Genomic DNA, 23,963 nt, shown 5'->3' on the forward strand with positions numbered 1-23,963 from the left:
TGTGTGTGTGTGTGTGTGCACAGATGAATGGATGGATAGACACATTGTGTCTGTGTTTCAGGGAATGGAGAAAATGGGACATGTAGTCACTTCCCTTCCTATGTGTGGGCTATGTTACCTTGCTGTGTTTTCAATCTTGGAAAGGAACATGTTCTGTACGGTGCAATGGTATCCAGGAAAATGAGCTACTTCTTTTTGGTGCAAAGCCCAGACTGGCTTCTTATAGGAGCCACAGAGAAGGCCCCTATTTTCTAGACCAACTCTTGTCAAAGGATACCACCTGTATGGTCCATCATACATTCAGAGGAAACAAGGAAGACAATATAGAGTCCTTGAGGTCGTATGGACCTGACGTCTTCTCAGCCGCTACACTTCCTTCTAATGTATAGAGCCCTACTTGTTCTCCAGGACTCATCTCAAGTGCTACCTCCTCTAAGAAACCTTCTGGGTTCTTCCCCAGCCCTACATCCTGTGGTTGTCCACGTGTAGATAATGTTCAGACAAAAACTAACTGCTTGTGGTGCTCTAAATTCATCACCGTGAATTCTCCCACCAACATTCTCTTCCCCCCACTGTTCTCTCTCTCCCTTCGTGATCTGGCTGACTTGTATTCATGTTCAAAATTCCATTTGATCATCACATTCTTATCCTCAAGCCTGAGTCCCTCTCAGGCTGGCCTGTGACATTAGAATTTAAATATGTATTCTCTCTGTCCTGTGGTCACCATAGATAGGAAACTCCCTGGGGCAGGGACAGTGTGCTATTTATTTTTACCCATTTAGAACGTCTATGGCCTGGTGCAGTAGGTCTGTGAACACATGGATTGTTGAGGGACTAGATCCATGGTTCTCAAAGTGAGGCCATCTGATCAGTAGCAACCATAACTCCGGGAAAGTTCTTAGAAATGCAAATTCTCGGTCTCTACTCCTGAACTACTGAGTCAGAAACTTTGGAGTGGGGCCAAAAAAATCTTCACAAGCCTTTCAGGGGATGCATGCTAACATCTGAACACCACTGGTCTGGAAGAAGGTGTCAGATAGCTATGATGAGAGCGCCCTTATTCCTAGTAGGTTCTGCTGACACTGGCTGTAAAAGGATTCAAGGGCATCATGAGTGATGGACAAAAAGTCCTTCAGTCTGTTAGGAGGCTAATCCTGGGGTCTCTCTGGGCCGTTTTCTGTGGATTTAAACTGTTAAAAGAGCTCATGCAATTGGCCATGGCTGTCATGACACATTCCCAGCCCTCAGTTCCCCTTTCCTGTGAAAAATGGATTGCTGTGGTGTTGACCTAACTACTCCCTCCACCCGGCCATGGCATTTTTACCTGTTATGGCTACTTTTCGGGCCCTAAACACCCTGTTGCCCGTGGCAAGTATGTGAATTCTACATAAATCATACTAACTCGTTTTCCCCTAGAGCTCAATATCAAATTAATCACTGATGACATCCAGCTGCTTCCTATAACTCTCTAGGTCCCAACTGCTGTTCTCCACCATTGCCCATCACCACCAGGCTCTTTCTCACCTGGGCCACTGCCCCAGCCTCCTGTTCAGTCTCGGTACCTCCTGGTTCTCCCTGGCAATCCTTGTTCCACATTAAGGACTTTACTTAAAAATGGCAATTGGTTCCTGGCATCGCTTTCTCTACAGGCGTCCATGTCTATCCATCACCCTCAGAATAATGTCTGAACATTTCAGTGCTCTCGCAGATCCCGTGAACCCTGCCTGTATCCCTTAGCCTTGCCACCCTACAGTATGCTGGTCTTACTTCCCATAGCCAGTACCCACATCTTTGTGCCTAAGAGCCTTTCCTGGTGGTCCGAGTCTTTCTTCCTGCCAGCAGGAGATACAATGCGCTAGAAGACAAATGCCCCAGGGAAATCCCTCCATGGGAGTGTCTAGGTAAAGACCCCAGCTCCCTAGCATCTCAGGTAGAGGAACACTGAGGAGTGTGAGCTCAGAGTCCCCCAGGGGATTAAGCTGCCGGTGCTCACCGTACTGACATGTTCGATGACACGCCACCCTTGGCTACCTTCCCAATCTTGTTTCACATCCCTTCTCCTCTACTGGTAGCTATTGTATCACCATCCAGGCAATCTACTTGCACTAGAAGCCTTGCCTCAGGTTTTGCTTTTGAAGGAATCCAAACTGAGACACATATTTACAAAGTTCTTGGCACTTTGCTGATGACTATATACTCTCTGGCATTAGCTGGCGCTTTTCTTCCCCAGTGTGGTTCCTAAATGACCCTTATCCCCAGTGTAGATCCCAGTGGCCTGAGCACTTGACATTCCCCAAATAAGCCATGCCATAATTTACCCCCTTGGTCTTTTCACACCATGTTCTGTGCCTGCAATATTTATAATTCTCCCTCTGGGATGGCGTCCCCCATTTGCACCACTGCAGTCCCATCAGCCAGTTTCTTGTTTCTCTCTGTATATTTGGATGGTAAACTCTGTGAGGGCAGCGACTGTGACTGTCTCAACTACCACTCTTACAGTGCTTAGTCTAAAACACTGCACATGGTAATACTCAATAAACTGTTGTTCAATGTATACTTGAATGAGTGAATATATTTAAAAGTTAATAAATGTATTTCGTGAAGTATTTAAGTGGTATGTATATGGAGGGAACTATTTGGTACAATGATTTCAGCAAGCTGACACCCATACATTGCCCAAGGGACATGGTCACCCTCTCTGCAGCCTTTGAGAAGAATTACGCTGGGCTTAGAGAACTGTGGGTCAAAGAGGGAAACAAAAGCCATCAATCAGACAGGTAGCCCAGGCTGGCCGATGAATGGTGCAGCCTCACAGCAATGTGGAGATAAGGACAACAATCCATGTGCTCACACGCCTACTGGGCTAGGCCATAGGCATGCCGAATGGATAAAAATCCACTGCTGGAGTGAACCATGGCTGGGTTACATGTCAGAAAGAGGGAAAACAGAGAATGTCAAAAAATCATAGGGCTTGGCTGCCTCCACGCCTCCCCCTTTTCTCCTTCCCTGCCCCCCCCCCATTTTATCCCTGGGCGTGGAGCCCAGGCTTCTAAGACCTCACAGATCACTGCCTCCCATCAAGACCTCCTGTCAGGAGAGCACAGACACCACCAGATAGCAGCACACAAATCAGTCAGCAATGCCACTCTCTCCTCTGCTCGGGGGCTCTGGGCAAGTGACAAGTTCAAGTTCAGACTGAGCTTCTGTCAATTTCTCCCATCTGTAGAATAGATTAAATCAGTTGCTTTTATGTCACGCTCTTTGGAATCCCAAAGCTCTGGGACATTGTCACTGGGATGATCCTGGGTACGATTAGAAGAGATAGAGATGGACTGACTAGGAGGGTCCCTCATCCCCCCCTTTGATTAGATTCGATTGGCATTTCATGTACCGTTGTACTTGAAGTGTGGATTTCATGGCCCAGGGAAGGAAAAGGCAGCATCAACATGGGCATTATCACTGCTTGGAGGCCCCTTGGGTAAAGCAGACTAAAAACTGTTCTAGCTCTGTTTAGGGTTGGATGAGGTTCCCAAGGAATGAACCCCATTCTGTTCGCTTCTTCCTCACCCACTTCTTCACGACATTTCTGAACAGTGTCATCCTGGTATTCGATTTGAGAGCAATAGCCCCAGATCAGCTCATTTCATCTCAACCTGGTCACCATGCTCCCCAGTGACCCAGGAATCATGAGGTTCAGATGTGACGGGGCTTGTCCACGGTTACAGTGCGCTAAAGCGGAACAGCACAACTGGAATCCAGGGCCCGAACTATTTGTTCTTCCACAATACAGGTACACATTGCTTTCCCTCCCCACTCCTTGTATGGTCAAGCTTTGCTGTGTTTTAAAGAATCATCACTAATGTGGGGGGAAATGTGGGTGCCAATTCTTGCCACTGAACTGAAGTGGGGTCTTATTCCACTTTCAATTGCTCTAGAGAAATGTCTTTCTAATGGAGCGGTTGTGCCAATGAATCTTTTAAAGAACTTTTATATTGTCATACTATACATACAGAAAAGTAGGTGCACTTATGATAAGTCTTGAGGAATTTTCATAAATTGATCAGACTTGTGTGACCAGAACTTGAGTCAAGAAACAGGACATTGTCAGCATCCCAGAAGCTCTTTCTTGTCACCTTCCAGTGACGACGACCCTTTCTATCGCTCTTAAGGGTCCCACTATCCTAACGTCTAAGGAATTGAACTTCTTTTCCTCCTCTCCCTCCTCCTTCCTCTTTCTCATTCAACAAAATTAACCACTTTAAAGTGAGCAATTCAGTGGCATTTAACATAGTCACAGTTTTGTGCAAACACCACCGTTATCCAGTTTCCAAACAATTCCATCACACCCTAGGAAAAACCCTTGCCCAGTGGTCAGCTCCCTGTTGGCTCTCCCCCTCCCCACCCCACGTCCCTGCAAACATCAATCTGTGTTCTGTTTATATGAATTTATCTATTCTGGATATTTCATATAAAGGAAATCATATGATATGTAACCTTTGAGGTCTGGCTTCTTTCACTTAGCATAATGTTTTGGAGGTTCATCCACTATACAGAATATATCAGTACTTGATTCTTTTTTACGGCCAAATAATATCCCTTTGTGTATACCACAATTTGTTTCTTCATTCATCTGTTGATGGACATTTGGGCTGTGTCAACTTTTGGCTCTTTTGAATAGTGCTGCTATAAACATGTGTACATGTACTTGTTTGAATATCTGTTTTCAATTATTGGGGGTATGTATCTTGGAGTGGAATTACAGAGTCTTGATAATTCGATGTTTAACTTCTGAGGAACCAACTTGCTGTTTTCCACTGTGGCTGAACTACTTTTAATTGAATTATCTGTGTTTTTGTAAAGATTCTTTATATATTTTTGAGAAATAATTTGGAAATACTTCCTTCAATTTCTTGATAATATCCTTTGATACATGAAAGTTTTTAATTTGATATATTTTGTTTGTTTCAATGCTTATTCTTTTGGTGTCATATCTCAGAATTCATTGTCAAATTCAAGGGTATAAAAATCCTATGTTTTTTCCTAAGAATTTTATGGTTTTACCTTTTATATTTAGGTCGTTGATCCATTTTGAGTTTGTCTATGCATATAGTGTGAGGTAGAGGTCAAACTTCACTCTTCTGCATGTGGAAATCCAGTTATCCCAGCACCCTTAATTGTGCGTTGCTGATTTTTGTACCTCATAACATTGAAATCATGTAGTATGTATTTTTTGTGTCTTGCTTTTTGCCCATCATCATTTTCGTGGGGTTCATTCATGCTGTTGTGTAAAGTTGCAGATCATTTCTTCTTATCGCTGCCTAGCATTTCAATGCATTAATGTTTACTATGTATTTGCCCATCATACTGTTGATGGGCATGGGAGAAGTTTCTAACTTTGGACTATCACAAGTAGTGCTGCTATAAACATTCTAGAACCAGTCTTTTGGTGAACACGTGCGTGCATTTCTGTTGGGTGTCCTTCTAGAAGTGGAATTGCTGGATCTTAGGGCATGCTTATCTTCAGCATTAGATACTATAGAAGCATGTTTTTAATGAGGAAAAAACTAGGAGTTGTTGTTTTTAACCTCTCTTTATGAATAGGTATTCTAACTCTTTTTATTGGATATGGGAAGTAAAGCAATGGGAAAGGCAGATATGTAGAAACTGAGTGAGCTAGAAGTAAACCTAGTATTTCCCTATCAAGTGCTTTAATTGGCAGCCCAATGTTCCCCTCACTGGGGATTATACTTCTTTATTCTGCTTACCAACACTGATCCTTTCCAAAGATGGCATAAAAGATGCTCTCAAAACCAGCAGCCCTACAGGTGAACTGGATGGTTTACGCACCCCCTCCCCTTACGTCAGGTAAACTCTATCTTTATATCCCACACTATCCAGCCTATCCATCACAGAATAGCTAACCATAAGAATGTTGTTTAGATTATAAGGGTTGTCTTTCACACCCTAACTGCTCAGTAGAAGATGAGGTAGACAGGCAAGTGAATGGAGCCTGGGTTTGTGCCATTCCAAGAACCAAGCCTGGAAAGTCTGGAAAGGCAACTTTTGGCCAAAACACTCCCTTAGTACCAGTCATGGTACAAACTGGTAACTTGTTCAAGGGGATCAGGATAATACAAATGATTATATCTCTAATCAAGGTGGACAAGAGGCATCTTAGTCAAGGAAAAAAGTACCGTTCAGGGAAGCAGAAGTGGGGTTCTGTGGCTGACATGATGTGTAGCCCTGGAGACTCTCCTTCCCAACACAGCCTTCAATTTATCACTTGACAATTAAAGAAATTATAATAAACATGAAAAAGCACCTGGAACATGTGTACTGCCACCGTCCTTTCCATTTCCATGATAGGCAGCTATGGGGGAGGAAATGAGTTCAGAGAGAGGACTTTCCAAAGTCACACTACCCTTTTCCCTGGAGCCTGGATGCATTATAAAAACCTTCTGTGACCAAGCACTGCTATTACTACCAACCAATCTATGTTGAGATTAAGTTGAAATAATTGCCATCCCTGGGGTATTTAAATAACAATGAATTTGGCCCATTTAGGACAGAAATTATAAATCCCTTTCTCTAGATGAGGCTACTGAAATTCAGACAAGTAGAGAACTGCCCAGGGTAACACAGCACAGAAATAGCTAGGCTACCAGATCCCATCCGACCCCACTCTGACCCCTTCCCCAAAGCCTTCCTCTCTCATCATGACAAACCTAGAGAGGGGTCAGCAGGACTCTTACTTGCATTTCTAAACCTACACACATTATCACATGGTTTTCTATTTTCCCAGTAACCAATCTTAACAAATAGCTAGATTTCCCCATCCCCATATTTTATTAATTAAAATGAAACAAAAATAAGGACACTACTTTCTGCTTACTTTTTCTGTAAACCCAAAACTTCTCTAAAAATAAGGTCTATTAATTTTTAAAAACCTAAAATCAGTCACTAGCAGTGGTGTACAATGAGTTTCTAGAATCACAGAATTTTACACACTAAAGATCATTTTGTCCAGTCTCACCATTTAATAGATGGAAAAAGAAAAATCCTCTGCTCACCCACTGTTATCACTTTTGTCCAACTAGCCATCGTTTCTTTCCTGGACTACACCACATCCTCGAACTCCCTACATCTTCTCCTGTCTTCTTCAGTGTTCTCCTTCACACTGACATCTAAGGGATCTTTCTCAACCAAAAATCTGATCACGTAAGGCTCGTTCTGAAAAAAGCATTCAACAGCTCCCCATTGCTGTTAAGACAACGCCTGAAATCCTCAATATGGTTCATGATAACCTCTCCACCCTCTCACTGGTCCACTGTTACCCTCTCTTTATGTTTTCTAAGTGTATTGGCCTTTTATTCAGTTTCTGGAGAGTGCCATGTTTTTTTCTTACTTAAGATGCTGCATCTGCTGGTTCCATTTACTTGAATGTATCACCTGCCTTTTTCTCATTGCTGACTCCTCCTATCTTAAAAGAGGTAAGTGGCTTACCCCAAGTCACAAGGGGCAGATGTCACTTGTCTCTGGTTCTCCTGATTCCTAACTCAGGCGTTTATACAGCACTGCTATTTTCCACCCCAAGCCTCCTTCCTGTAGAGAGTTTAAAACATTGGCCCAAGGAAGCAAGACTTCTCCAGGACTGACGGCTAAAGAGGCTGTGCTTTTGTCCTAGGTGCTTATTGCTGACACTAAAGGTTAAGAACTGGATACACTTACCAATGCCAGCATAGCATGATAGGAAGCCACTCCTTTTATTTTACTAAAACAAACTTTAAAACCATTTTCCTTGGTTAGACAAACTCTAAACCTTGAATGTTTCTGCCTGTTTTAAAGTGAGAAACAAGTAATTTTCCCATTTAACAGATTAAGCAGATTAAGTCCAGTGAATTTTTCCACTACTATTGTGTGTGTGTGTGTGTGTGTGTGTGTGTGTGTGTGTGTTTAAAAGACACTAGACCTAATATCTCTTATCTTCCAAGAGAAGTCTCTTTGCCCCATGACTTTCTCTGCAGATAAAATCAAGGAGTACAAAAAGTCATATTAAGACTTTCTCTCTTAATTTTTTCTATTTGGGAAATATTTGCCTCTTTTCATGAAGCTTTTCTTTACATTTTGTTTTAGTCTTCATAGTGAATTCAGTGGAACTGAATAAAATCTTCTCTTTAATCATTTATCTTACTGTGGAAATAACCAGTTATCTGGCAGAATTTAGCAATGACCTTCATTTTATTTTATTACTTGGTGCCCTCCCAAATAAAATAATAAAACAAAATGGGGCTGTGTTTGTAAAGAGTCCGAAAACTCTGCTATGGGTAGTCTTGACTTCCTTACCCCTGCCCTTCGATGGAAGTCACACTGATAGTGCCAAACTGCCCCTTTGTGCAGAATCCAACATTTCGAGTAGCCCATATTTTGGCCTGTCCTGTGGTGGTATGCTAGCTACCAGCTCAGTGCACAGTGCTAATAACTTGACTCCATGGCAGTGCCTGGGCGACTGAACACTGTAGTGCACCTTGATTTTATTCTTATAAAAAATAAGCAGATATGTCTAACCACTGCACTGCACACCTGAAGCTAACTTAAAATAATATTAAATGCCAACTGCAATTTCAAAAAATAGTCCTGGGGTTATGAAGTATAGCATAGGGAATATAGTCAATAATACTGTAACAATGATGTACGATGGCAAATGGGTACTGGCCTTATCACGATGATCACTGTGTGATGTATATAAATGTCTAATCACTGTGTTGTTTTGTGCCCCTGAGACTAATTAAAAAAAACAAAACAAGCAGATATTAGACAATTAGTATATTATTAATATTGTCATAAGCAGCCCATCTAATAATAATCATAACAAGAGTTAGTATCTGTCGCAGTTCAAGTCACTTTGCATATTTGTCTTGTTCTAGCAACAACCTCGTGACGTGGGTACTTTTAATATTTCCATTTTACAGATGGGGAAACTAATTCTTAAGGCAGTTAAATAGGTTTCCAACAATCACATAGCTACTCACTTAGTGATAAGATTTAAAAAATGAGATCCAGTAAGCAGATCAAAAACAGCAAAACTTCATTCTCAGTTGCAGGTTCATTTGATGACTTGGATTACTGAGTATTCAATTATGAAGGGAAAAAATGAAAATAATGAGTATGTTGGAAATATATTGTCGACGATAGCATCCAAAAGACTAGAGACTAGAGATAGCTGGTGGTGATATTCGTTTTCATGCCCTGAAAACTAACTGTCTTATAGCATGTAAGAATGTTTTTCAGTGTTTGCATTTGCAAAATGTAGATGCTTTCCTGGAATTATTTAGGCAGAAGATTGCGTATATATTGGATTTGACCTCACTGAGCTTCTAAATTTAGGCCCTGGGGTTCTTTTCCATTAATGTGTATATATGCGCGTCCACTAGATTTCCACAACAGACAAAAACCACACCACTACATATTGAAGCATACAAGCTATTATATATTTTCATAATATAGAACTTTAAGGTATAGTAATCAACAGTGGCAAAATATTTCTGTCTTTGACATTAGTTTTTTTTGTGAGATCCAACCTGTAATTGAGACCAGAGAAAACAGTATGGAATAACAAATCCATGAGAACAGGATAAAAATATCATGAACCGCAAAATATGTCTGAGTATTTAAAACCGTATAGAAAAAATAAATTAGATGAACAATTGTGTAAATATAAATTAAAAAAGATGACATTCTTAATAAATAAAGTTTACTATTTACATTTTTTATATATTGCTGAAAGACTTAACTTAGATCCATAAAAACACATAAACAGGAAAAAAAAATAAAACCCAAAATAGGAGCAGCAAATTTATGCGCGTGAGGTACAGAAAAAGGATTGGAATTGTGTTTTATTTTTGGTGTTTAGATTTTTTTTTTCCTTTTTCATGGTAGGCCAGTAGAATTCTCATGAGAACAGATTTTAAGCACTTCAATGAAGAGTCATTTTTGGTAGTTTCCAGAAGGTGCCAAACAGATTTCAACATCATAATAATTAGAAATACCCATAATAATTATAACAATAATAAAAAAGTATAATATGATACATAAATATGGAAGAGCAGTTTGTAATATGAATACATTTTCTCTAGACGAGATCACAGTTTTATTTTGTAAATATTACATTTAAGTATATATACACACACATATATGTACAACTATATATACATGTGCATATATATGTAAATTTATATTTATATATAATATCTTTATATAGATAGATATCTGCGGACAGGTTATTGATTATAGAGACCCAAGAAAGCAACTCAATAATTGTTCAAAATCCTCTCACTGACTGCTGGTGTATAGTTTAAGAAGCCCCAAGTTATTTGTACTCAGAAAGCCAAATCTTCTCTTAATGAAACACACAATGTGAGATTTTAAGTCTGAGAAGAAGAGAATTCAAGGACTCTCTTCCTCTATAAAGTTGGAAATGGCCTGGAAGTATTGAACAGACAATAGTAAACTAACTTTTACACTGTAGGAAGTAATTGGCTTTAAATCAAATTATAGAACTGGTGAAGGCCAGAATAAGGGAGGAAAAGTCCAATTTACCTAAGAATGAAATACCCCTAAATGCAAGCCTCTCTCTTAACATGGATCATAACGCAGGAGCTCCAGCTTTGTTCCTTGAAACATCCAACGAGCACTCCGTCTTTGTTAAAAGGCCAATGGGCCTGGGCATTCTTGAAAAGTAACCCACGGACTCTGTGTCCAGCCTCGGCTCTCACAGATGGCCACAGCCTATTTAAAACCTCAGGGCCTCACAATCCCCTGGCCTCCCACTGTGAGGTAGGTAAGTAGTATTATCTCCACTTTACAGCTGGAGAAACTGAGGCAAATGGAGAGGCAATCTGATGACTTATTCAAGATCACTGAGCAAACTGCTGTCTGGAGTCAGGAATCGTAGGTTCTTATTCTAGGGACATAATTCCTCTCTTGGCTGTTAAACATTTCTTTCAAAGATCACACAATTGGTAGGAATTTGGCAAAACTGGAGTAAATGAAAAAAGACTAGGCTCTTTATTCATTTACTATTTAGTTCTTCCGTTGGCTGTTGGCTTGGTTTATTTTGTTTCTCAAAAACCATGGGAATTACCTGTCTGGTCATGTAGCAGCTTTTTAGGAAAGTGGACTGTGCAGCGTGGTTCTAAGTGCAGTCTTTATAAAGCCCAGTGCTCTACGGATCAATGCAAACGTTTTATCATGTGAAAAGCACAACACAATCTGCCCTAAATATTTGGTGAAACCAATTTCAACCCCTCCCACTCCCTGCTCTCACTGATTGCCACCAGACAAACCGCTCCCCCAACAACAATTACACATCAAGGGGGTAGATGCCTTATTTCCTGGACCTACCACAATGCACGTAAAATAACAGCGGTATAATATCCCACTGTGTCTCCTGTACGCTGGTGTCTACCTACTCCATCTGCAGAAGAAACAATTTCCTTTAGGAAGCACAAAAATCGTTTCTTTAATTCTTATTTTTAATCATGCATTTTTATTTCCTTTTCATCCCCTCTCCTATTAATTTCTATCTGTACAGTTTTGACCCCATCAATTTCTTTTTATTTTCCCACTTGAAGTAGTTCCAGAAAAAAAAAAAAAAAAAACACACACCAAAAAAACCAAAACATAAAACCTCAAAACTGTTAACTTGAATGTATAGTTTCCTTTCTTTCTTCCCTCATTCCTTTCTTTTCCCCTTCCTTCCTTCCTTCCTTCCTTCCTTCCTTCCTTCCTTCCGTCCGTCCTTCCTTCCTTCCTTCCTTCCAACACAGGTAAGACCTATAACAAATTGACAGTTACAACCAAGTTAAGTCAAACCTGGAAGAGAGGTAGTTGAAATCTGTCTCAAAGAATTATTTTCAGCAAATAGCATTTAAGCATTGGCCAAGGTGGGAACAAGACCAAGAGAACTGTCTAGGCAGTGACTCAACATGCTGAAACCAGGAGTAGCAGCTCCATCTTCAGAGCCCTGCTACTTGTGACCACTGATCTCTCCTTTCCGTAACACCCAATGCAGCCACCAAAATGGCCTTCCCAAGGACTGTCTTCCCGTAAGAGGTGATTGGCACAGAATCTGGGGGCAAGGGGTCATGCAAGTCCTCTGGGCAGGCAGTTAGGGTTGTGGCTTGAAAAGGCTTCCCAAGAGAGGGCTGAGAGGACTATCTATACCAGGGGTGTCCAAACTGCGGCCCGCGGGCCAACTGCAGCCCGTGATCCATTGTTAATTGGCCCGCAGCAAATTCCAAAAATATATTTAGTTTACTTAAATAAACCAGGTGAGGCAATATGTACTTCACCTGAAGTGAGTGGCCCGGCTGTTTGTGTATTTTACCGAATATGGCCTTTGGTGAAAAACGTTGAAAGAAGTTTGGACACCCCTGGTCTACACCATCTTTTCTTTCTTGCTGCTAACGTGCTAATACTTCTTCATTCCCAGAACACCCACATGCTCCAGGTCCCCTCAGCTGCTGACATACTAGTGCTTCAGAGTGCCTTCTTGTGAGTAGTCCACTGTCCTCAACAGGAGATGACCGAAGGGGTGAGACAATGAATTTATTCCCAGCAGGACATTGAAACTGGGTATTCGTGAGTGGCACAACTAGAGCAGACCCTCCTCCATTAAGGTCTGGCCAGGACCTATTAAATTCACCTTCCATGTGGGCACGAGGCTGGCTATCAATCAAGTAGCCTCCCTTGCCTAGTAGCCTTGGCAAACATGCATGTGAGTAACAGAATGGAATGATGGTAGGGAAACTGTGGGTGGATCTTGACTTAGAAGGGCTCAACTTAATCTGTGAATCTGAAGATAGAAGTCAGCCTCCCGGAAACTTTGCTCAGCTGGAGAGTGTGGGGATAGACAAGGGTGAGAGTGAAGGAAGAGGACGAGGGTCACTTTCAGGGAGGCTGGTGAGGTTCTTCTGTGGCTCCTGCAACCCGCCATTTGTAACGCTGTCTTTGGGTCTCCAAGGCTTTTTGCACTGATTGGTGTAATAAATGAAGCTTTCTTAGTTCCTATCTTCTAACTAACACCACACAGGATGATAACTCAGCCAGGGCAAGAGAAGGGCTTTAAGAGTTGGCAAGAGTTCTAAGATACTAGAGAGGGGAACACAATGGGATCAATTCTTCTAGTATTAGTATTATTACTTTGCTAACAATCAGCCCTGCTAATTACAGAAAAAAAGGAACTGAATATAAACGATATGAGTTTGTAAGGAGGACACATACAGGATTTGAACCTGGCCTTAACAATGGTGGCAGCCTCTCCACTCCGGCATTCAATCTCAGAGTTTGTAATACAGTACCAGCCACACAAAGCTGCCTAAGCCCTGCATCCTCATTTGTGGGCACCTGTGCAAAAAGCACCTTGATATATATTTTAATGTAACAGACCACAGATGGCCAGTAAGTGTCTCCTCAAGTGTTTTTGATCAGCTGGTAATTGCTGTTGGGAATGATATAGTAAGAAGCTTTCTGAAGTTATTTTTGGTCCCCGTAGGAAAAAGGGCGATAAACGATTAACAATGCCTGCCTCAGATGCAGGAACGAGGAGGGTCAGCCGACGTGCCTGGCTTTGCCCATTCCTATGCCAGACTTTGTTTTCATTGGTTGTCTTCTCTAGGCTTGAAACGATTTGATTTACTGCAATTTTTGTGCGATACACCTAGTTTAGACCTTCCCATCCCCTCTTTCTCACTTCCAGGCCTCAGAAATGATGTCAAACGTAACCATTCTCTCCACCTCATTCTGTATTAATCTCTTCCCACATTAATGAAAAGGACTGGCCAGGTAACTGGCTTAAAAGAGGCAAAGAGGACCCCAGAGAGGTGGAGGCTTCCACGTGTGTTTGACTAATTTACTCTGAAACTTTCGGAGGCTGAACATAGCAGAGGGAAGGGTGACCCAAGCCCAGGTGTGGATGGGAGTACTGGAGGATGGAAGACTATGGAAAACATGGTGACCATGTTGGGTTGTTGGGGACTGAGGCTGTGAAATCTGGGGCTTCCCTCCGATGGCCTCTGAAACAGTCTAGATTGACCACATCCGAGATAATTCTCTGTTTCAGAAGTGTAGCCACTGTGAGGTCCTCAGGACCAATGCCTGCTGCAGCCTGGAGAGGCAGGGAGGCCTGTTTAATGGTAATAACTCAAGACTTCCTCCAATTCTAACAGTCTCTGGGTGGCTCCAACATCACAGAACTTTAACACTGTTCCACTTGATTATAAAATCTAACACTGGCTTAGTTAGACATTCCAGACTCTCAGTGAAGGCTCCAGCATCTTAAGTCCCGTGTCTCCCTTCCAGAATGAGAAGCCCAACCACGGGGGACTTACCTTCTCACCAGGTGGGCCACTGAGGGTGTTTCTTTTGCAGAAGTGCTAGAAAGTGAGGAGCTATGGGACAATGCGGGTTGCTTTTAAGGCAGACTGTTTGGTTGTGTGGGGTCTTTCCTAACCCAGACCTACCATCTTGGGGTACTCAATGTATAGGATAGAGCAGCAGGGAAAGTAGCAGCAAATGTGGTCCCAAGGCAAGATGTGGGGAATGGGTAGGTTCGGGAAGGATTTTATGGCCTCAAGCCTCAAGCAGGGGGCTGTTATAATACCTTGACATTGCAATTATAAGCCATTTCCAGCTTGGCCTCAAACCCTGGAGTTGGGGTAAATCCCCCATGGCAGCGGAAAAATTGGGGGGCTTTGTATACCTTGGATTCTTTACCTCTTCCTGGGTCCTATTTCCCTAGAAGGGAGGTGATCAGAGACCGTTTCACTTCTAATCCCAAAGGACCACACCACTGTGTGTGCCCTACATATTCCAAGCCTCAGGCTGGGAGCTATCTTGGCATCTCAACACTTGGTCTTAGCGGTTTCTACAACTCTCTTTTTCCCAAGGACAGTGTTAGCTAGGAGCTTGGGAAAGGAAAGATTGACTTTGTTCCAGTCTAGTTCTGCTCAGTCTCCAAAACTGCCCTCACACAGATGTTTGTATGGGTGTGTGTGCATGCATGTGTACTAACCACAGATGTGCACACTCCTAGGTACAGGACATGTTTCTTGCTGTGGCCATGTGACAAATGGTTAGAATTTTAGGAGGCTCTGGGGCTGCACACTGTATGTATAATCCATCTAAGACTTTGGGATGGGATTCCATTCCATTCAACATGGCGAGACTTGGTTCATGCGTTCCCCATTGTGAGTCCTTCCTGGGTGAAATTAAAGGCAGACCGGTTGGGTGCTAAGGATCCCTGGTGTGGAGAGGCCATTCCGTCGAGCAGCTGACTGTGAAATCAATACCAAAGGGATGCGGGTCCTGGCGTTGGGAATTCTTTGACCACTGCCTGTCCTTCCTTAGCCATGGCTGTATCCCCGGAGGTCTTTCCGGCTATGTTCTTGGGCCTGGGGGTCCCGACAAGCACAGTCTCCTTGTAGGTCACAAGACATTGGGAAGGGGGTGACCTGCAAAGACAAAGAGAGAAGAGGTGAATCAGGGGGTTGTGTCAGAAGCAGGAACTTTCAGAGAGGCATTGCAGGATGGGGACAGTCATTGGATCAGGGGTACAGCAGAGTCAAGGTCGATTCATGGCCGTGCCTCTTCCTTGCCCTGTGATAACTTTCATCAACGTCACCACCGTCATCATTATCGCATCTTCCCTTTCTGGTGGCATTTCTCATGGGTCAGGCAATGTGTTAAACACTTTTCTGAGCCCTTTGACAACTCTGTAAGAGTTTAGTACCTAAGATAGGTACTAAAATAATCACCCTTTTACAGATGGGGAAACTGAGGCTCAGAAAGGGGCAGACAATTTGCCCATAATGATAAGTGACAAATATGGTATTTCAAGTCGGACAAGTTACCTTTCTCTGAGCCTCGGGCTCCTAGCTGTAGAACTATGAGAAGACCCCCCCACCCCTTGCGCTGTGAACTCTATGGGCTGAATGAGATCATGGGTGAAAAATCTTAATGTACCATCCCAGAGTCGGTTGATAGCATTGCACAACGGAATAGTGAACTTACAGGACTGTTGTAGTGATCAAGTAAAGTAAGGATGTGTCTTTTAAGAAAACGTAACTATCTGCACACAATGGAATTTTGGTTTGGGGAAGCAATGATGAAAACAACAAAAGCATGTCTCAGCAAGCCGAGACACCTTCTAAGGGGCCTGACGTTCTCCTGGTAGGGAACATGTCCCAGAGATTTTTGCATAAAAGTTGGTTGAAGGAACTAGGGAGCAGATTTGAGCATAAGAAAAAGCGAGAGGCATACAATGTGTCATCTGCATATATTACAAAAGCTGGGGGAAATGAGAAATAAAAATTAAAATCTTTTTTAAATTAAAAAAAAAAAAAACAACAAGGGAAAGTGAGAGGCCTCCGTTTCAGCTCCCACTCCGTCCCTCCACGTGCTCTGTGACCTTGGGCAGGCTTTTCTTTCCAGAAAAGAGCCTAGCAGAGCAAATGTCTTCCCCATGCAGGGGTTGACCTGTCTTTCCCTGCGTGAGCCCAGGCTGGGCTCACGCAAGCAGATTTCATTTCCTTGCATCATGACATTTGCATATAACTTTCCCCAGAGGGTCCCCCATCTGCGCACATGGATTTAATGACCTCATTCACCTCCTGCCGGGGCAAAGTGGCCAAATGCTCACACAGCCTCAGACAGCATCTTTGTCTGTAGCCTGTGGGCTTGTTCTCTATATCTACCTCTTTTTCTCCCTGCCTCTTTGCTGGTTCTCTATATCTACCTCTTTTCCTCTCTGCCTCTTTGCCCTCCCTCCCAACCTCGCTCTCCCTGCTGCAGTTTTGCAACAATTTAAAATGTAGCAATGAACAAGAAGATGGAAATATCAGCCCCAGCAGCTCTGTCATCTAACGGAGGTGTGACCTGGAGCATGTGACAATTTCTCTGAGCCTTAGTTACCTCACTCATTAAATGAGAATAGTGAATGCATACACCTCCCTGAGGTTGTGACGAGGGATCAGTGAACTAAGTGACCAAAAACACTGAGCACACAATGCTTGGCATGCGCTCAGCTCAACCATGTATATGTTGGTCTTGTTTGTTCTTGTTTTCCAAGGCCCAGACACAGAATGAATGAGTGCCTCTTTGTTTCTCCTGCTCTATAACTCTTCCCTTGCACTCATGGCTAGCGTCTCTGTTTCTCGTTTCAATTTAAATACATAGGTGCTTGATGCTGGCTAAGCATTCTCACAGCGTCCTTTTCCAGGCAGTGCCTGCCTTTCTGCTTCCAACTCCTTGCTGTTCCCAGTTTAGAACGTTTTCTTCCCAGACTCCCTATCTTTGTAGAGGCTGTGCCTTCCCTAAAATATTCTTTCGTAACCTCTCCACCTCCAAGAGAAGCACAAAATGTTAGAATCACAAAAGACAGAGAGAAAACCCTCCAGTCCAAGTGGAGACACTGAGGGCAGAGCCAAGTCCAAATGTAACAACTGAGGCTGCGTGGGAAGAGTACCATCCTGGGAGACAAAAGGCCGGGGTTGGCGTCCTTGCTTGCCTCATACTTGCTGAACAATTTTGGGAAAATCCCTTCACTGCCATCACCCAGAGTTTCTACATCTTTAAAAGAGTGATTAAAAAATATATATACACTGTATTTTATATGGTCTTAAGGATCAAACAAAAGAAATATGCAAAAGCCCTAGCACATGGCCTAACACTCAGGAGGTGCTTAATACTAAATACACGTGTGCGGACTCCAATTCCCTACCAGCTCATATTTCACCATCTGTGACACCTTTCCTGCCTGTGTCCCCTCTCTCCCACCTCCCAGACTTGGGCAGCCTCTTTGTCCTGAACTCACCTATTCCTTTATCTGTCCCCTTCCACTGTCCTTGCCCACATTCTAACTTTAGAACGATCCAGTTACATCTAATGCCTCCTGCACAATTCCCTCGGTAACTCTTTCCCATTGGGCTCTGTGACCCATGAGGGACAGTTTCACATCTGATTTCTCCCTCCTGCTTCTTGTCGCACCTCACACAGCAAAAATTCAACAGATTCTATCTCTTCACCTAAGACCCAGAGTCCTTCCACACGTTCAAAGCTTTGCAGGCTCTCATCTCCACATGCTTCTTAGACCTCAGCTGGCTCCCTTCGTCCCCCTCAGTGGCTTACTTATTGATTTCCTGGTTCCTCAAATACTCCGGGCGCTTTCCTACTTTTAAGTCTTTAGCCATTGAGTTTCCTCCATCCTGCCGCTTTTTCCTGACTAGCCCCTCTTCATTCTTCTGCTCTTGTCTCCAGCACAACCTGCTCCCTCATTGGTCTGACCAATAACACTCTCACCTTCATCCCATGGCTCAGCATCCTACTCTGGTGCCCTCCTCGTACTGACTCACTTCCATGTGGGGATGCCAGGCCAGTCTGGGCAGCATGTCTGCTGTGGAACTGAGCCCTTAAACCACAGAACAGGCATTCAGTGGACCCATGAATGGAGGGACACACGAATATATGAATATACAGGCAGAATACAGTCAGGGAGCCCCTGCTCTTTCACTCCCTTGCTGGGTGGCTTTGTACAAGTTCCTTCACTTCTCTGCGCTTCGGTCTCCCTAGCTCGACATTCAGATTTGATGTTAACGGTCTCTACCTTTCCATCTGTCTGAAAATCCTTCTCAGTCTCGCCAGGAAGGACCTAGAAATGCACATTCTCTACAAACCCTGCCTCGCATGTTCCCCCTTCTGCCATTCCCCCATTCCATCAGCTTCTCCCAAATCATCAGCTTCCGGAGCCCTGCCTCCAGTTAATTTCCCAGGCTGGTCTGGCCACTCTGGTTCGGCAGGCAGACTAACAATCTGCCTTCCTCCAGGTCAGCCCAGGCCATTTCAGCGTTTCCCAGAGAAAGGTGTCTGGAACCTGAAGTAAGGAACCCCAATCAGAATACAGCAAAGTCTGGGAGGTTTGAGCTCAGGAGGCAGATCTGGAACCTCCTTCTCTCCACCACTTGCTTGAAAATGCAGCTGCGTTTCCTGAGCCCTCGCAAGGCATTTAGGAGCAGACCAGCCTGGGTTCAGGGTGGGCTCCACACTGGTACTGCATGACTTTTGGCAAGTCCTTGGCACCTGGTGGACCTCATGTCCCCATCTGTAAGAGGAGGGTCGTTATAAAGGCCTCACCGGGTTCTGGGAAGGAGTCAATGAAATAATGCTGTCTCCACACCAGCTCCCACTGTGTCCAGTGCAGAGCGATGCACAGCACTTGTTCCCTCCCTGGCCCCTCCTCTCGCCTCTTTGAGAACTGCCTGTTCAGAGCCTGTCCTGGGGTCTCCTCTTGCCACAAGCTTCCTGCTGATCAAGGGCCTACAACTGGGAAGAGAAGGGTGGCGATGGCTTAGCTCCATCCACCCTCCCAGATGTTCCTAGGTCTGACCTGGAAGAGACTGGGGAAGCCTGTTCATGTAGGCTCACAGCAGGGAACACTACTTTACACACACACACATGCATACACACATGTGCACAGCATTTCCTGAGGGCCTGCCACGTGTCAGATGGTTTCCACGTGCTAGCTTGTTGACTCTGTACAACCTTGTGAGGCTATCATTAGCTACCCATCTTGCAGATGAGAAAATAGAGGCTTCAGAATGTTGCAACAAAACAAACTTGCCCTGAGCCTCTCTACCAGCATGTGCGTAGATGATGCAGAATTCTAAAGCCCACTCCAAACACAGAGTTTTCAGCAAGTAGGAGTAAGGGGCAGGTACCTTCTTCACAGCCTGGCCGGGCTCACTGCTGATTGGTCTACTAGCCAACAGCCTTTTGTCCCTTATTAAAACTCGGGGCCTGTGAACTCAACGTGCATTGTCTTACTGTTCCCAACAATCCCAATAAAGCCGCTATTCTTCCTATCCTGGTTTTACATCTCAGAGGAAACTAAGATGCAGAGAGGTGAGTCATTGGGCTGGCAGGTGCCCTGGCATCTGCTTCCTGTTTGTAACCATTCCTCCACATTGTCCCCCAAAAGGCGGGCAGAGCGGGAGTCAGGATCCCCTTTTCATAGAGAAAGAAACTAAGGCCTGAAGAGAAGAGCCACATCCTGAGAAAGTCTTCTCTTAGCAGGACTCCCAGATTCCCTGACTCCCCCGAGCAGCTTCCCACCTTCTCCCACAGATGGCCTCCCAAGAAAACCTACCACCCACGGCACAAACGCGTGGTGTGGTGGCCAGTTTACATGTGGGATCCCCAGCACCGTGTGGCTAGTCTGTCCCACACATGGCTTGGCCACCCACTCTGGGATTCTGTCAGCAAGCCCAGGTCAATGACCACAGGCCAGGATTATCTCCTTTTCCCCTCTGGGCTGGAGAGGTTGCTCAGCTCCAGGCCTTTCTTCCTCTGGGTGAGCTGCCCAAGCTGACACCTCCATCTGCATGTGTGAGCGGCTCAGAAATGCAGGCCAGGCCAAAGCCCCACAAGGCTCTGGCTGCAGGTCTCATTTGAGGCTGGGAGACAGACAGAGGCTGGATTCTGACCCAGAATCAACAGGGAGGTCACAAGCAGAGAGTATGCCCTGGAAGGTCTGAAAGCCTTGACTGCTCCCTCCCACTGTGGGACCTGGGGCAATACCATTTTGCCATGCTGAGTCTCAGGGTACTCAGAGGGTTGATGGAAAAATATAATGAGCCCAAGCAACAAGGTGTGATGCTGAGTACGAGGACCCCCTGGAAGCTCCTGGCGGGGAGGGGGGATTGGTGCCTGGCAGAGGGCAGGGATCAGTCAGTGAATGCAGAGGCTTGTTGGAATGTGCACAAGTGGGAGATAAAATGGGGGGTGGGGGATGTCAGTAAAATGGAGAAAAGCAGCAGCCTAGAAGGAGATGGGTTTGACTTCTTGCCCTCTTACTGACTCAGTGCTTGCTATCCAACCAGTTACACCCCTTTTGGGAGTTTCAGTTTCTCTATCTGTAAAACCGGAGGCAGTACCAGTCCTGTCACAGAGAAGTATTTTGGATAAAGTATACAGTTTAAGTAAAGCGCTCAGCACCAGTGCATGGCTTATAATATGTGCTCATTTAATGAGGATGGTGGCGGTGACAGTGATGGTGACCTTGGTGTTGGCAGTAGTGTTGCCAATGTGGTGAGAATGGTGGTGATGATGCTGACAATAGTTATGTTGGTGATAACTTTGGGGGATGGGCGAGTCTGATTCCTTCTCAGGAACAAGCTAAAATGAGTGTTGAATTCATCCACATGAAAAGTCAAAGCTACACCCCAAACGAGGATCTCATAACACTCCAGAGGCCAGTGCTTTGCGACAAGGAGGAATTCGTCTAATCTGTTTTGCCATTTGCCTGTTATCTCTTACTAATCTTCCAAGTTAAGCACATCTATCACCTCTTCCAGGAAGCCTTCTAGGATTGTCTCGGCTGGTTCAGTGCTTATAATCATTGGATACCCCCATTGCTCTGTGGATAACATTCAAATGTCCTGGTTTGGCTTATAAAAGCCTTGCACATGCCGCTAGGCTCATCTCTTCCCCCTTCCCATCCTTTCACGGTGCTCTAGCCACACTCAGGGAATTATAAAACTCCCTTAACACTCTCCTTTATGTCTGGGTCTTTGCACAGACTGTGCCCTCAGCCAGAAAAACTCTTTCCTCGCTTATGCTTACGTCGGGTCATCGTCCCACTCCTGTCACCTGGGTAAGACCTACTGTACCTTTCACATCTCCCGTCTGGTGTTGCTTTCCTCAACTCTGCTAACTTGCTGTGTTTCCATTAGCACTTCCTAGACTCTCACTGCCTGACCACGAGTCCACAAGACATGACCTCAGCATGGCTACAACCAGGTCCGTCTTGCACGTGGCCAAGCACAGTGTTTATTACGCAGCCTCAGAACCTGGAATAGATGCATGTTCTGCCCTCATGAAATTGTCATTCTAGCAGCAAGAGGGGTAAGGATTGCCAGCTCATAAGTAATCAATACATTTTCTAGTACGTGCCCAAGCGATAAGTGTTGTGGAAGGAACAAAAAGTGGAAGCCAAGGTAAATGGGCGTGGGAGTGCCAGGAGGGCAGTAAGGTGTGCGGTCAGGGTGGGGATCATTGAGAACATGACACTTGGGTGAAGACCTGGAGGAGGTGAGGGATGAGGATGGATGGGAAAGAATGCTCTCATCTAAAAGAACAGCCAGTGACACAGGCTGTGAGGTGGAAGAATTCCTGGCCTGCGCAAGGGACGTCAGGGAGTCCAGAGGACTGGAGTTAAGTGAAGGGGGGCCTCAGTAGTGGGGGGGTGAGGTCAGAGAGATAATGGGGGTAGAAAGAGCATGTCAAGCCTGATAGGCCATTGGGAGAACTGGTTTTACTCTGAGTAAAATGAGGGAGACACTCTAGGGCTTGGCACAGAGGTCTGACACCATGTGATACATTTAAAAGGACTGTTCTTGTTGCTAAGTCAAGATGTAAGAGTCACTGACGTACATCCCTGACTCTGGCCCTCAGCATCCAAACCTTTATCATGGCCACTCAGCTAAGAAGGCTACTTTCCATCTAACGATTTTGATTCTCTTCCTATATCCTATAGAATTACTAGCCTTCGACCAATGGGCTACATTTAGTTTTAACATCCTTTCCTAAGAAAGTATGTTTTCACTTAGACTTCGCAAGTAAATACCCCAAGCCTACGCTCAGTGTCATCAGTTGGGCGTGCCATCCTGTGCTAAGACATGTTTCTAGGGTTGACGACCTCTTACTCTCTCCTGCTCCCAGCTATGACTGGCCTTCAATTCTCGCTCGATGACCACCTCATGCCGGAAGCCATGTGGAGAGTCCCGAGACCCGAATCTAATCCAAATATCAAGAGATAAAAACCTAAGGTGAACTCGACCTGCCCAAGGTCACAGAGCTAAGTCAGGGAGCTGGCACTACACCTCCACTCACTCCCCAGACATCTTCCAGAATCAGCCTCTTAGCCGCTGCCTGAAACACGACCATAATTATTGTTCCAGGCCACCACACTTTAGAAAGTTTTGGCATGTTCAATGTGTTCAGGTGGTTTCTCCTCTCTCTGTTACACCCCCAACGCATGCTTACTTAGAATTATTCCAATTAGAAAGGAATACTTCTTCTTCTTGTTAGGAGGGGAATGTGTTACAGCAACCATTCTGGAAATCTGCTCTGTATTCAAGACTCCTCAAGGCTCCAATAGAAAAATATTACTGCTGAGAAGCTGAGCCCTGCCCCTTCCTGTCTGCCTTGTACTGCAGACAGGTGTCTGGGCGGGAAACTGGTCACCCCTGTCAGACAGAGTTTCCTGCACTGTCTTGCTCTTGTCTGTCAGCCGAGTCCAGGTCACCCCACAAGGCAGATGTGGGAAACAGCTGGTGTCTGTAGAGACAAACAAGGGGAGGAAGGATGGAGGAATCAGGCAGACATCATTCTGGGCCAAGTGACCGGGGAGGCCCCAGCCCTGGGGACTGGGAAAAGGTTTAAGTGGAGAGTTGGCAAGAACGAAGTCTGGGAGAAGATGCTGAGAGTGTAACCCCAGACCCCGAGGTCATGCCCACGACTCCTGTCCAGGAGGACTATGAAACAAGAAGCCCACCTGCCAGGGGAAGGGGAAAATGAAACCTCACTGCAACAAGATGTTCAGAATAGGGGTTAGAGGCAGGTGTTATGTGGGTTAGACTCACTGGGTTTGCATCTCATCTCTACCACTTCCTAGCCAGTGACCTTGTAAGCCTCAGCTGCATCATCTATAAACTGAGAATAGGGGTGGCCGGTTAGCTCAGTTGGTTAGAGTGCAGTGCTATATAACACCAAGGTTGCTGGTTCGATACCCACGAGCTATGCCCTCCTTTAAAAAACAAAAAACAAAAAAACCTAACATAAAATGAGAATAAAACACCTGCCAACAGGGCTACTGTGCTGCTGAAATGAAATGGCACATGTAAAAGCAGTTA

The 23,963-nt window shown here is 44.6% G+C and overlaps 1 protein-coding gene across 1 annotated transcript in view; it reads right to left on the bottom strand.

Annotated features, from left to right (window-relative positions):
- Positions 1–9,466: 9,466 nt before the first annotated feature.
- The window catches only part of PAPPA (pappalysin 1), a 235,406-nt gene continuing 220,909 nt past the window's right edge, over positions 9,467–23,963 (bottom strand). Inside the window, exon 22 of the mRNA XM_019731188.3 lies at positions 9,467–15,509. Within this exon, the coding sequence (XP_019586747.3) occupies positions 15,402–15,509 (108 nt within the window). The 3' untranslated portion in view covers positions 9,467–15,401. The remainder of the gene's footprint in view (positions 15,510–23,963) is intronic.

The sequence above is a fragment of the Rhinolophus sinicus genome, chromosome 16, assembly GCF_057876585.1.
Source record: "Rhinolophus sinicus isolate RSI-liver-muscle chromosome 16, RSI-T2T, whole genome shotgun sequence".
NCBI lineage: Eukaryota > Metazoa > Chordata > Mammalia > Chiroptera > Rhinolophidae > Rhinolophus > Rhinolophus sinicus.